General features: G+C 30.1%; 1 protein-coding gene across 1 annotated transcript in view; it reads right to left on the bottom strand.

Annotated features, from left to right (window-relative positions):
- LOC119604650 (regulating synaptic membrane exocytosis protein 1) overlaps positions 1–16,298 on the bottom strand; it is a 204,606-nt gene that overhangs the window by 77,031 nt on the left and 111,277 nt on the right. The window contains 3 exon segments of the mRNA XM_037957411.1: positions 7,873–8,021; positions 8,024–8,132; positions 8,134–8,213. Of these exon segments, the coding sequence (XP_037813339.1) occupies positions 7,873–8,021; positions 8,024–8,132; positions 8,134–8,213 (338 nt within the window).

The raw sequence follows: 16,298 nt of genomic DNA, 5'->3' as shown, positions 1-16,298 counted from the left end.
GACTATAGACTAGACTATAGACTAGACTATAGACTAGACTATAGACTAGACTATAGACTAGACTATAGACTAGACTAGACTATAGATTAGACTATAGACTAGACTATAGACTAGACTATAGACTAGACTATAGACTAGACTATAGACTAGACTAGACTAGACTATAGACTAGACTAGACTATAGACTAGACTAGACTATAGACTAGACTAGACTATAGACTAGACTATAGACTAGACTATAGACTAGACTATAGACTAGACCAGCGGTTCCCACCGTTTTTTACTTCGCGGACCCCTTGAGGAATTTATTTAATTTCACGGACCCCCATACATATTTTGATATCTTATTGTTATAAATAACACTGTGATACAAAAGTGAAGAAAAATAAAATGCAGGCGTTCTCATATACCAAATCTATTTCGTTATAGTCCATAGAGTACGAATATATTTTTTAGTTTTCCCCTATCACTTCGTTAACTTACTTTTAAGAGCAAAAGATGCGAAAAAGAGCCATTTTTGAAGTTTTAAATTTGAAAAATCATAAGTTTAGTAGTTTTCATCCGATTTTCAAATCCGATATTTTTTTAATGATACAAGTGTCTTTTAATCCAAAAAAAAAAATGTCTGAGTTACGGTCGATTAAGTAAAAAAACTCACACTTTTTTAAAAAATTTTCATTTTCATCATGCTCTACTTTGACCATGAGGCAGTGAGTTCATCTTTTATTACTTTCCTGAAGAATCACATAAAGGAAGGTTTCTAAAACTTGTTATTTCATAAAAATCTATGAAAAACTGGATGATTTATGCCAATTTTTCTAATAGCATGTTTCTCGAATTTTTGGTTTTCTCCATACAAATTAATTTTTGTATAAAAATATTTATAAACATTTTTTAAACTTGTTACAAAGAAAACCAGAAACATGAACGTTTTTGTATGGAAGAAATATGCTATATTTTTATAAAACTTAGCACAACTCATAACCTTTTTCATCGATTATCATAAATTGACCATCATTGGAAACCCAACTTAATGTGCCTTTTTCAAATGTAATAAAAGCTAAAGTTACTGCTTCATGGCCAACGTACACAGAAAAAATGGAATTCAAAATCAACAAAAAATTCATAAAGCCAAGTATTTTTTTTTTACTAAAATAGGACCTATCACGAAATTCGTAAAATCAAGTACTCAAATTCGTAAATTCTTTATTGAAAAAATTTCAGGATTTTTCTTATTAAAATAATATACTATTTACGAAAAACATTAATAAATAATCGCAACATTTCCAAACAATTATTTTACTGAAACAATAACACAAGTTATTAGTATTTGTACTGAAATTCAAGCAAATATGTTATCTGAAACATTTAAATTATTTATTGTATTTTGGCAATAATAATAAGAAAATTTTTCATTGAATCTATAAAAATTTGTTAAAAAAAAAATATTTAAAACTAAAAGTAGTAAAAAATTACATATATATTTACAACATTTTTAAGAAAACTTTTCTAATTCTAGAAACTATTATTTTGTACTGTGAAAACTGAAACACTTATACATTAAATGTTATAAACCAAATAAGAATTATATCAATTCGTTTTAGTACATTCCAAAACTGGTTTTATTGTTGTATTCCATATGCTGACATAAAAATAAAACTCAAACAAAAACATTTATTGAATCAGTAAAAATATTTACTGAAAGTTAAATTTATTTCAATAAAGTGTTTGTTAGAAAATATTTCCTTCTGTGTGAACATCAAACAAATTCGTTATAAACCCAAATAAAAATATTAATAAAAATAGAAATTAAATTTAAGCAACCGATTGTTAAGAAAAAAATTGTGCATATTTTTTCTGTGTAGAGCAGTATGAAAATTAAAAATTGTGAAAAAAGTGTGAGTTTTTTTACTTAAATGGCCGTAACCAAGACATTAATCATAAATTTTGGATTTATTTTTTTGGGTTGAAAGACAACACTCGTATCTTTAAATATCCAATTTGAAAATCGGTTGCAAACTACCAAACATATATTTTTTTTTAAGTTAAAACTTCAAAAATAGCTCTTTTTCACAACTTTTGCTCTTAAAAAGGAACTAAACGAAGTGATCGGGAAAATTAAAAATAAATTCCTACTCTATGGACTATAACGAAATGGAATTGGTATATGAGAACCCCTGCATTTTTTTGCTGTATCACTGTGTAATTGTTCGTCCGAAAATTGTCTAAGTCCTGGTCCATAAACCCTATAAAATATTCCCGTACATTGAGAACATTTAGTATTTCGGAGATGTTTTCAATTTCATGGTTTTAAATATAGAATGACTTCTACCATGATGTTTAATTTTATGATCGTGAGAGCTTTCATGTTCATTTCTCGTCAAGGTAGAGAAAAGGTTTCTTTAACAAGTATTGTCGACATGTGCTTAAAGAGTCATGTTTCTAAATTTTTTTGCGATTGCATAGGAGTAAGCTGAGTATGTAAGCTAAGTTTTCGGGAAAATATGTGAAAGTTAGACTTCTTCGATGTTGTTGCGGAATGCGTTACCCAATATGACCTGGACTCTTTGCGAATGTACTGTGAATTTGGATCTTAAATTTGAATTTTAAAATACCTACGAATTATTTTACTGCGTGGTTTTGACTATTTACGCAAAACGCTATGAATTTTCTGATGTTGATTTAATAATATTGGACAACAAAATGAAGTTAAAATCTGTGTATCACGTTGGAATGGAATATTTATATTTAAAATTAACTAGATTAACACTTTTGCTTACAATTTAAAAAAATATTATGAAATGTGACCTAACTTCATATTCCGGGATACCAGTATCAGTATTTAATTCTAAGGCAAATCATTATCCGTCTGCTATAAAAACATTTATTTCGATACATATATATTTATAAAAATTACAAATCACGTAATACTTTACTTTATAAAAGTGAAACAATAAATTTGTAGGGCCTAGCTTCATCCTGATAAACGACCGAAACAATAAAATTCAAAGAGTCACCAACAAATCTGGGATTATTGAATAAAAATTGTGTATTTTAGTATTTATGAAAAATTTGGAGATATTTTTAATATTTTGTAACATATAGAGAATTTTTTATTCATGATTTTTTTCGTTCGTCTTCGCGGACCCCCTAGGATTTTGCTACGGACCACTAGGGGTCCGCGGACCCCCTTTTGGGAACCGTTGGACTAGACTATAGACTAGACTATAGACTAGACTATAGACTAGACTATAGACTAGACTATAGACTAGACTATAGACTAGACTATAGACTAGACTATAGACTAGACTATAGACTAGACTATAGACTAGACTATAGACTAGACTATAGACTAGACTATAGACTAGACTATAGACTAGACTATAGACTAGACTATAGACTAGACTATAGACTAGACTATAGACTAGACTATAGACTAGAGATAGACTAGACTATAGACTAGACTATAGACTAGACTATAGACTAGACTATAGACTAGACTATAGACTAGACTATAGACTAGACTATAGACTAGACTATAGACTAGACTATAGACTAGACTATAGACTAGACTATAGACTATAGACTATAGACTAGACTATAGACTAGACTATAAACTAGACTATAGACAGCTATAACTAACTATAGACTAGACTATAGACTAGACATAGACTAGACTATAGACTAGACTATAGACTAGACTATAGACTAGACTATAGACTAGACTATAGACTAGACTATAGACTAGACTATAGACTAGACTATAGACTAGACTAGACTAGACTATAGACTAGACTATAACTAGACTATAGACTAGACTATAGACTAGACTATAGACTAGACTATAGACTAGACTATAGACTAGACTATAGACTAGACTATAGACTAGACATAGACTAGACTATAGACTAGACTATAGACTATACTATAGATTAGACTATAGTTTATACTATAGACTAGACTATAGACTAGACTATAGACTAGACTATAGACTAGACTATAGACTATACTATAGATTAGACTAAGACTAGACTATAGTTTAGACTATAGACTAGACTAGACTATAGATTAGACTATAGACTAGACTACAGACTAGAACTATATACTAGGCTATAGACTAGACTATAGACTAGGCTATAGAAAAGACCTTTATCTAATGTCTAATAATATAAATCATGACTTAAGTTTACTCTGATTTCCAAATATGTATATCCCAGGTTGCTGTAAAATGTTCATTGCTAAATAATATACTTTGATAACCCGCTTAATATTATCACTCTCCCCTTAGGTTTGAAGCGTAATTAAGTAGTTGCAAGTAGTGTTCAAATTTCTCCATTAAATCCTTTTACATTATCATGCTACTCTAATTCCTCAAGTGTGTATGAATGTAATTGAGAAATTTTCCAATTTTCTTTCCATTTTCCCACTCTTACTTGCCCTTACCGCCATCTTGCAAGCTGTAATATATTGCAAGGTATTGTAAATATTATTTAGTGTAATCTAAACTTTAATTATTTTTACATTATGAGTTAAGGTATGAAACGTATGTGGGTGTTCTATACGCTCTTTTATACTTTGATATTATGAATCAGCTCTATAAAACTTAAACATGTTGCAAGGATTATGTTGTACTATATTACAGCTTGTGGCATTAGCCATCAGTATTATCATCAGCAACAGCAGCATTATCATCATCATTAGTAATCAATAGTGTTTTGTAATGTAGTAACATTCTTAAAGTAAGAATTTTATACTTTTCTAATGAGGTAAATTTTCTCATATTCTCTAACAATATTATAGTCCTGTCATATTTTTAATTACCATTAGGGAAAAGTTTTAAGCAAAAAAATATGTTAAGTAGTAGTTATGATATGATTATAAAAGGCAGCCTTGAAGTAATTTTAATTAAGGCAAAAAAATATAACAGGCATTGTATAATCAAAAGATACCTTAAATATGGATCTATATAAATGAAATATTTAAATAGCTTCACTTAAGATTACAAACGACTAAAAAGTGATAGTTATTTGCGAGCTAAATTATCTACAATTACTTGAAAACTCGCGTTATGATTTTTCGAGTCGCCTATATACAGATGTATGTTGTACATCTGTTGCCCATGTGGAAAACCTTCCAATTTATTACCCAAATGTTCACAAGGATGCCGAAATTGTTGGTGAAAACTTTAATGAGAGAAACCAGATATACGAATTTAAGTATTTAATTAGTATGGGTGCCACTCCCCTATTCATAGTTGCCATGTTTTCCGAAATTGTTCAAATCTCAATGTTCTGTGTAAATTTGAGTTTCCCAGATATAGTTAGTTAGTTAGTTAGTTAGTTAGTTAGTTAGTTAGTTAGTTAGTTGTAGTTACTTAGTTAGTAGTTAGTTAGTAGTTAGGAGTTAGTTAGTAGTTAGTTAGGTTAGTAGTTAGTTAGTTAGTTAGTTAGTTAGTTAGTTAGTTAGTTAGTTAGTAGTTAGTTAGTTAGTTAGTAGTTAGTTAGTTAGTTAGTTAGTAGTAGTTAGTAGTTAGTAGTTAGTAGTTAGTTAGTTAGTTAGTTAGTTAGTTAGTTAGTTAGTTAGTAGTTAGTTAGTTAGTTAGTAGTTAGTTAGTTAGTTAGTTAGTTGTTAGTTAGTTAGTAGTTAGTTAGTAGTTAGTTAGTTAGTTAGTAGTTAGTTAGTTAGTTAGTTAGTTAGTTAGTTAGTTAGTTAGTAGTTAAGTTAGTTAGTAGTTAGTAGTTAGTTAGTTAGTTAGTTAGTTAGTAGTTAGTTAGTTAGTTAGTTAGTAGTTAGTTAGTTAGTTAGTTAGTTAGTTAGTTAGTTAGTTAGTTAGTTAGTTAGTAGTTAGTTAGTTAGTAGTTAGTTAGTTAGTAGTTAGTTTAGGTAGTTAGTTAGTTAGTTAGTTAGTAGTTAGTTAGTTAGTAGTTAGTTAGTAGTTAGTTAGTTAGTTAGTTAGTTAGTTAGTAGTTAGTTAGTTAGTTAGTTAGTTAGTTAGTAGTTAGTTAGTTAGTTAGTTAGTAGTTAGTTAGTTAGTTAGTTAGTTAGTTAGTTAGTTAGTTAGTTAGTAGTTAGTTAGTTAGTTAGTTAGTTAGTTAGTTAGTTAGTTAGTAGTTAGTTAGTTAGTTAGTAGTTAGTTAGTTAGTTAGTTAGTAGTTAGTAGTTAGTAGTAGTTAGTTAGTTAGTTAGTTGTTAGTAGTTAGTAGTTAGTTAGTTAGTTAGTTAGTTAGTAGTTAGTTAGTTAGTGTTAGTTAGTTAGTTAGTTAGTTAGTTAGTTAGTAGTAGTTAGTTAGTTAGTTAGTAGTAGTTAGTTAGTTAGTTAGTTAGTTAGTTAGTAGTTAGTTAGTTAGTTAGTAGTTAGTTAGTAGTTAGTTAGTAGTTAGTTAGTTAGTTAGTTAGTTAGTAGTTAGTTAGTTAGTTAGTTAGTTAGTTAGTAGTAGTTAGTTAGTTAGTTAGTTAGTTAGTTAGTTAGTTAGTTAGTTAGTTAGTTAGTGTTAGTTAGTTAGTAGTTAGTAGTAGTTAGTTAGTTAGTTAGTTAGTTAGTTAGTTAGTTAGTTAGTTAGTTAGTTAGTTAGTTAGTTAGTTAGTTAGTTAGTTAGTAGTTAGTAGTTAGTTAGTAGTTAGTTAGTTAGTTAGTTAGTAGTTAGTTAGTTAGTTAGTAGTAGTTAGTAGTTAGTTAGTTAGTTAGTTTAGGTAGTTAGTTAGTTAGTTAGTTAGTTAAGTTCGTTAGTAGTTAGTTAGTTAGTTAGTAGTTAGTAGTTAGTTAGTTAGTTAGTTAGTTAGTTAGTTAGGTAGTTAGTTAGTTAGTTAGTTAGTAGTTAGTTAGTTAGTTAGTTAGTTGTTAGTTAGTTAGTTAGTTAGTTAGTATTAGTTAGTTAGTTAGATGGTCTAGATGCAATATTATCTAACTACTTCATTCTTACTTAAGCATTATAAGTACAAATATAACATTTAATTTAATTTCTTCAAAATTGCTGGATCATCCCCATATTTACGTGTCATGACAACTCAGTAGTCAAGGGCATCAAAAATTCCTTTTAAACGACCTTCGTACTTTTCATAATTTATTTATTTTTTACACCTGACACGAAGAAGGTGTTACCACTTCAAATACAAATTACACATTGTTTTACATGAGTAAAATTAATGTTTACACGTCATTTTTGGAATTGATTACAGAATGAGATATGTACAAAAAGAGTGTGTAAAAGTTAGATAATAAATTAATACGAACAAAACGTGTACTTAGTTGCACAAAAATTAATAACAATTATTAGTACTATTTAATTAGCTTTTAATGTTATTGATTAACTAAATATTGGTAATTGAATTAGACAATTTCATTGTTTAAGAGTTATTATTACCAACGATCGAGTTAACCCTAGGTAACGACTTGTAACCAATAAAGTATTCAGTATAATATGAATTTCATATGTAACTACAGATTTATATCAGATAAAACTCTTCAAGTAAACAATCTGTGCAGTTCTTAATAGGATATCAGTGTATTCAAAGGCAACTAGTAGGTTATATGTTTAATGATAACAAGCAATTATTCAACCTACAGAATGTTATAGAAATTTATATTTGAAATGTAAATCATTGCCCTCCTTATTAAGCTATAAGTATTTGAATGCTTGTCGGCATACAGTTTTTATTCGTTTAACCCACAGTTGTCATTTAAATTATCGTCTTTAGTTTTAAAAATTAAATCAACTTCCTTATTATTTAACCCACACTTTACAATACCCAACCCATTTTGTAAATTTATTACATTTACTCCATTAAAAGCCACATTTATGTGCAAATTTTTCCTTTAATTTCTTTTGTATTAAAAACTATCCAACAATAACATCGCCATCATCATCAACTTACCGCATCCTCATTTTCCTCCAATTTACTATAGCTGGCACAATCTTCACACACACGCTGCTGGCATTCGAAACACGTCTTATGGAAGTCATCGGGTTTAAATGATTTCAAACACACCCGACAAGCACCCGCTCGACGTCCGGGTTCTGTATTTGTTTTGAGGAATTTGAAGTGCCACCACCACTACTAATACTGCCACTTGTCGCTGACGTTGTTGTACTTGTTGTATTATTATTATTGTTGTTATTTTGATTTGCCGCTGCAATCCTGTTGCTGTTGATAGTTGCCATAAGTGGCATCCGTATCTGTTGGTATTAACGATGGACGTGGTGACATTTTATTCACTAGAAAAGGAAAAAAGAAAAGGAAAATGTCTTCTTAGTTGCTTTTTGAACAGAATGGAAGAATAGTTGATGGAATAATAATAAGCGACAATAATAAAAATATCTAAAAAGGGGAAATTGCTTAGAATAACAGCGAATAATGTAATTAAATTAAATAAAAGTTATAACGCCATGTTTTTCGACTCTACATACAAATGGAATATCACCAGAAAAGAAACTTCTGTTCTGTTATCGACAATTGTGCCAAGTTTTCATGAAGTCTTTGCAATGACTTGACTACAAATAATTGTTAAAACTAATATTATTGTTGCAATTTATATGCAGAAAACAAAACCTCAGTAGTTTTGTTATTGAATTTGTATAAAATTTTCTTAGTGAACTAAATTTACCATGAAGTAGATTCTAAATGATTTCATTAATAAGAAAATATCTACTTGAGAATTGTTGTATATCATGTGATTGCTTGAATTTTAATGTTAAATGGAACACTTATTATGTCTACGGTTTTACAGCTATTACACACAAAACTACTATAGTCTAGTCTATAGTCTAGTCTATAGTCTAGTCTATAGTCTAGTCTATAGTCTAGTCTATAGTCTAGTCTATAGTCTAGTCTATAGTCTAGTCTATAGTCTAGTCTATAGTCTAGTCTATAGTCTAGTCTATAGTCTAGTCTATAGTCTAGTCTATAGTCTAGTCTATAGTCTAGTCTATAGTCTAGTCTATAGTCTAGTCTATAGTCTAGTCTATAGTCTAGTCTATAGTCTAGTCTATAGTCTAGTCTATAGTCTAGTCTATAGTCTAGTCTATAGTCTAGTCTATAGTCTAGTCTATAGTCTAGTCTATAGTCTAGTCTATAGTCTAGTCCATCTAGTCCATAGTCTAGTCTATAGTCTAGTCTATAGTCTAGTCTATAGTCTAGTCTATAGTCTAGTCTATAGTCTAGTCTATAGTCTAGTCTATAGTCTAGTCTATAGTCTAGTCTATAGTCTAGTCTATAGTCTAGTCTATAGTCTAGTCTATAGTCTAGTCTATAGTCTAGTCTATAGTCTAGTCTATAGTCTAGTCTATAGTCTAGTCTATAGTCTAGTCTATAGTCTAGTCTATAGTCTAGTCTATAGTCTAGTCTATAGTCTAGTCTATAGTCTAGTCTATAGTCTAGTCTATAGTCTAGTCTATAGTCTATAGTCTAGTCTATAGTCTAGTCTATAGTCTAGTCTATAGTCTATAGTCTAGTCTATAGTCTATAGTCTAGTCTATAGTCTATAGTCTATAGTCTAGTCTATAGTCTAGTCTATAGTCTATAGTCTAGTCTATAGTCTAGTCTATAGTCTAGTCTATAGTCTAGTCTATAGTCTAGTCTATAGTCTAGTCTATAGTCTAGTCTATAGTCTTGTCTATAGTCTAGTCTATAGTCTAGTCTATCTAGTCTATAGTCTAGTCTATAGTCTAGTCTATAGTCTAGTCTATAGTCTAGTCTATAGTCTAGTCTATAGTCTAGTCTATAGTCTAGTCTATAGTCTAGTCTATAGTCCTAGTCTATAGTCTAGTCTATAGTCTAGTCTATAGGTCTAGTCTATAGTCTAGTCCTATAGTCTAGTCTATAGTCTAGTCTATAGTCTAGTCTATAGTCTAGTCTATAGTCTAGTCTATAGTCTAGTCTATAGTCTAGTCTATAGTCTAGTCTATAGTCTAGTCTATAGTCTAGTCTATAGTCTAGTCTATAGTCTAGTCTATAGTCCTAGTCTATAGTCTAGTCTATAGTCTAGTCTATAGTCTAGTCTATAGTCTAGTCTATAGTCTAGTCTATAGTCTAGTCTATAGTCTAGTCTATAGTCTAGTCTATAGTCTAGTCTATAGTCTAGTCTATAGTCTAGTCTATAGTCTAGTCTATAGGCTTCTATAGTCTAGTCTATAGTCTAGTCTATAGTCTAGTCTATAGTCTAGTCTATAGCTAGTCTATAGTTAGTCTATAGTCTAGTCTATAGTCTAGTCTATAGTCTAGTCTATAGTAGTCTTAGTCTATAGTCTAGTCTATAGTCTAGTCTATAGTCTAGTCTATAGTCTAGTCTATAGTCTAGTCTATAGTCTAGTCTATAGTCTAGTCTATAGTCTAGTCTATAGTCTAGTCTATAGTCTAGTCTATAGTCTAGTCTATAGTCTAGTCTATAGTCTAGTCTATAGTCTAGTCTATAGTCTAGTCTATAGTCTAGTCTATGGGCTAGTCTATAGTCTAGTCTATAGTCTAGTCTATAGGCTAGTCTATAGTCTAGTCTATAGTCTAGTCTATAGTTTAGTCTATAGTCTAGTCTATAGTCTAGTCTATAGTCTAGTCTATAGTCTAGTCTATAGTCTAGTCTATAGTCTAGTCTATAGTCTAGTCTATAGTCTAGTCTATAGTCTAGTCTATAGTCTAGTCTATAGTCTAGTCTATAGTCTAGTCTATAGTCTAGTCTATAGTCTAGTCTATAGTCTAGTCTATAGTCTAGTCTATAGTCTAGTCTATAGTCTAGTCTATAGTCTAGTCTATAGTCTAGTCTAGTCTAGTCTATAGTCTAGTCTATAGTCTAGTCTATAGTCTAGTCTATAGTCTAGTCTATAGTCTAGTCTATAGTCTAGTCTATAGTCTAGTCTATAGTCTAGTCTATAGTCTAGTCTATAGCTCTATAGTCTATAGTCTAGTCTATAGTCTAGTCTATAGTCTAGTCTATAGTCTAGTCTATAGTCTAGTCTATAGTCTAGTCTATAGTCTAGTCTATAGTCTAGTCTATAGTCTAGTCTATAGTCTAGTCTATAGTCTAGTCTATAGTCTAGTCTATAGTCTAGTCTATAGTCTAGTCTATAGTCTAGTCTATAGTCTAGTCTATAGTCTAGTCTATAGTCTAGTCTATAGTCTAGTCTATAGTCTAGTCTATAGTCTAGTCTATAGTCTAGTCTATAGTCTAGTCTATAGTCTAGTCTATAGTCTAGTCTATAGTCTAGTCTATAGTCTAGTCTATAGTCTAGTCTATAGTCTAGTCTATAGTCTAGTCTATAGTCTAGTCTATAGTCTAGTCTATAGTCTAGTCTATAGTCTAGTCTATAGTCTAGTCTATAGTCTAGTCTATAGTCTAGTCTATAGTCTAGTCTATAGTCTAGTCTATAGTCTAAGTCTATAGTCTAGTCTATAGTCTAGTGTATAGTCTAGTCTATAGTCTAGTCTATAGTCTAGTCTATAGTCTAGTCTATAGTCTAGTCTATAGTCTAGTCTATAGTCTAGTCTATAGTCTAGTCTATAGTCTAGGTCTATAGTCTAGTCTATAGTCTATAGCTTGTTTATAGTCTATAGTTAAATCTATAGTTTAGACTACAGTTAATCTATTGTCTAGTCTATGTTATAATCTATAGTTTTCTTTATAGTCTATTCTTAGTAATTTATTTGTGCACCTGAAATATAGGCAATAGTATTTATCCAACTATTATTTCTTTCATTTTGTAATATATGTACGTATGTCATCGTTTTAGTTTTTCAATTTCCTACCAACTGTCACAGCAAAATTATACTCAACTTTTGTCGTAAATCAAAAGTAAATACACGAACCACATTCAACACTTAAGCAATATTCCTAGCAGTAATATGGACAGAAAATCAATCAAACTTTCGAAAACTTATGTGTTAGAATAAAGTCACTTGTTAAATTTCTAAAGTACATATACTAAGAACTAAATGCTAGTAAAATGAAAAACCACATACTTAGAACAGTAAAATATACTTAAAATATCATTCACTCATAAATTAAATAAAACATTATTCTTGTTTTAAATTGTCTCATTCATTCATTAGTTTCATTTTAAATGAAACAGGTGTCCTGATGATAAGCAGCTCCTAACATTAGTTTGCTTAATGATGTTAGGCAGTGTTTAGAAGCATAATTTATAATACATAGAACCTAGTAGTGCTGGGTATCAAACTATTTCGAAAGCTCTAAAATGGAGCAGAGCTTTAACCACTTTATCATTGTAATGCTCCTGTACGACTTAACTGTAGTAAATTTTTATAATTTTTTTGACACCAGATTCAGTTGTAAATTATTGTACTTGCGAAAGGAGTCAATTGTATCCCTTAATGTAACAGGGTATATTGGATGTTTCTTAGATGTATACAAATTGTTGTAAGTTTTAACCAAAAACTTTTGGAAAATTTCAACAAAAACATCCATAGCTGTAGTCAAACATACTTGCCAACACTTTTTAATAGTTCATGTTAAAGTAACGACACCTTGTCAGGAATTTTACACAAAATGTTTGAATGAAAATTGTCTTAAGTCATTTTATTCTCTACTCTTAAGCAAAAGTGACAAGTTTTAGTAGTTAATTTGGAGCATCTCAAGAGATCGGAAATATTTTTGAAAATATAGGTTTTCCCAGGGTTTTTCATTATAATTAAATTTTTTGTACTTTTGTAAAATTAGACAAGGGCTTAAATAATATTTCGTATTATACACGAAATTTTCTTTAATATTATGAAAAAATTAGTTCCAATTTTTTTTCTTAAAGTTAAACATGGTTTATTTTCAGTGTATATAAGTTTTTACTATAACATTTTTTCCAAAAACTATATTTATGTGTGAATTGCTAAAATCCTTATCTTTTAAAAATCCACTTTTATTAAACGTTTTGTTCCAGTTTTTTTTTTCTTTGCTCTGAAGTATTTCACATATACACATGTCTCACAAATTGCATTTAACTCGTGTATATAAAAAACACTCACAAATATAATCTTTTTACTGGCCACAAATGTATGAAAATATTTCATTTAAAATATTATAAAAAATAGCAATGGAAAAAGAAAAAAATACTTGAAATTTATAGTCACATTGCCAGCGCAAGAGATCTTTGTAGAAATGATAAAGGGAAAGGTAATAACGAATTTTAGATGCCCTTTCTTAGTCCTAGTATGAATTTAAATTAAAATTTAAAACATCTTTGTAATTATTAGAAACACCATTCTTAACAGTTTTTTGAAACTTTTGAACCAAACCAAGTCTATTATAATGCCCAAAAGCCCCGAAATTGTAGATCCATAAATATTTCAAAATATGATTTCTAACTGTTAGCAGGTTGGCAGGTTAGAGCATGCAAATGCACAATTTAACTAAACTCAAACTATATTTATTTTTCAGATATTTTACCCACAATACTATAATTTATTTAAAAATTACGTGGTTAATTCTGGTTACAGAAACTCGTAACACAAACTTGTACACTATTTTCTGTTTGTACTTAAAATGTGACTTTTTCTATTTGCTATTTACACATGAGGATTCTGTTTCTACAACATACCTACGAAATAGGAACACTGAAGTGTGTATGTATGTAGGTGGCTAGGTGTGCATTTCTAGTATATGGACTCTTCTCAGCTGTAGTACGTGCTTGAGTGCTAAAGTAGGGTGTTTTCTATTGTGGTGAAAATTAAACATTAAGTAAAATATAGACTATGGACCAGACTACAGATTAGACTGTATACTACACTATATACTAGACTATAGGCTAGACTATAGACTAGACTATAGGCTAGACTATTGACTGGAATATAGACTAGACTAGGACTAGACTTTAGACTAGACTATACACTAGACTTTAGACTAGACTATAGACTAGATTAGACTATAGACTAGACTAGGCTAGACTACACTAGACTAGAATAGACTATAGACTAGACTACAGACTAGACTATAGACTAGACTATAGACTAGACTATAGACTAGACTATAGACTAGACTATAGACTAGACTATAGACTAGACTATAGACTAGACTATAGACTAGACTATAGACTAGACTATAGACTAGACTATAGACTAGACTATAGACTAGACTATAGACTAGACTATAGACTAGACTATAGACTAGACTATAGACTAGACTATAGACTAGACTATAGACTAGACTATAGACTAGACTATAGACTAGACTATAGACTAGACTATAGACTAGACTATAGACTAGACTATAGACTAGACTATAGACTAGACTATAGACTAGACTATAGACTAGACTATAGACTAGACTATAGACCAGACTATAGACTAGACTATAGACTAAACTATAGACTAAACTATAGACTAGACTATAGACTAGACTATAGACTGGACTATATAGAAGAGACTATAGACTAGACTATATAGACTAGACTATAGACTAGACTATAGACTAGACTATATACTAGACTATATACTAGACTTTAGACTAGACTATAGACTAGACTATAGACTAGACTATAGACTAGACTATAGACTAGACTACAGACTAGACTATATACTAGACTATAGACTAGACTATAGACTAGACTATAGACTAGACTATAGACTAGACTATAGACTAGACTATAGACTAGACTATAGACTAGACTATAGACTAGACTATAGACTAGACTATAGACTAGACTATAGACTAGACTATAGACTAGACTATAGACTAGACTATAGACTAGACTATAGACTAGACTATAAACTAGACTATAGACTAGACTATAGACTAGACTATAGACTAGACTATAGACTAGACTATAGACTAGACTATAGACTAGACTATAGACTAGACTATAGACTATACTAGACTAGACTATAGACTAGACTAGACTAGACTATAGACTAGACTATAGACTAGACCATAGAATAGACTGTAGACTAGACTTTGGACTAGACTATAGACTATACTATAGACTATACTATAGACTAAACTATGGGACTTGACTATGGACTATACTATAGACTAGACTACCGACTAGACTATCGACTAGACTATAGACCAGACTGTAGAATATACTATAGACTAGACTATAGACTAGACAATAGACTAGACTATATACTAGACTATAGACTAGACTATCGACTAGACTATAGACTAGACTATAGACTACACAATAGAGTAGACTATAGGCTAGATTATAGACTAGACTATATACAAGACTATAGACGAAACTATAGAGTAAACTGTACACTAGATTATACACTAGACTATAAACTAGACTGTACACAAAAGTATTCACTAGACTATACACTTGATTATACTCTAGACTATAAACTAGGTTTTACACTAGACTATATACTAGAGTATAGACTAAACTATACACTGCATCATACACTAAATTATTGACTAGACTATACCCTAGACTATACACAAGATTATACACTGGATTATAGACAAGTCTATAGACTAGACCATAGACTAGACTATAGACTAGACTGTAGACTAGACTGTATACTAGACTGTAGTCTAGAATAGACTATAGACTAGACTATAGGCTAGTCTATGGACCAACAAAACACAACATCATAAACATAATTATACACTAGGTTATACTTTAGACTGTACATGTAGACTATACACTAAATTATACACTAGACTTTAAACTATATTATACACTAGACTATAGACCAGCCTATACACTACATCATACACTAGATTATAAACTAAACTATAGACGAGACTACAAATTAGACTATAGACTAGACCATAGATTAGACTATGACTAGACTATATACACTAGAATATAGACTGGACTATACACTAGAGTATATACTAGGCTATAGACTAGACTGTAAACTAAACTATACACAAGAGTATACAATAGAATTTACACTATACAATACATCGATTCTCTTGAAAAATACACCCTTTATCTGTCATTTGTACTTTTGGATGGGTGTGTATTTTACAACAGTCGTAAATATAAATGCATTTTGTTGGTTTGTCTGTCGTTGTGTCAGCTGCATAACAAAGTTAAATGCTAGGAACTATCACCACAATTCAATGTTTCGATATAAGTTCCTTTGTACAAATTCACATTTAAAATTGTGTTAAATGCCATTTGAAATCTTTATTCAATCATTATTCAGGACTTATTATCTGGAAAATCTTTTATGATTTCTGTAATTAAGAAATATAATAACATTTCACGGAATAGGTTTGCAGTATGGAATTAACACTTTCGATATGAACACAGCCACTTTCTCTACATGTTATGGGAATTACATAAACTTTCCCTCATTCGGTAACTTTAAAATCTATCCCACTTATTACTTCCACTTCGTTGAAAATTCAT

The sequence above is a fragment of the Lucilia sericata genome, unplaced genomic scaffold (assembly GCF_015586225.1).
Source record: "Lucilia sericata isolate MDLA Ls3-8-SP2 unplaced genomic scaffold, ASM1558622v1 Contig000413F_arrow, whole genome shotgun sequence".
Taxonomy (NCBI): domain Eukaryota; kingdom Metazoa; phylum Arthropoda; class Insecta; order Diptera; family Calliphoridae; genus Lucilia; species Lucilia sericata.
The sequence above is the reverse complement of the archived record's forward strand: the minus strand, read 5'-3'. Positions and strand labels throughout refer to the sequence as shown.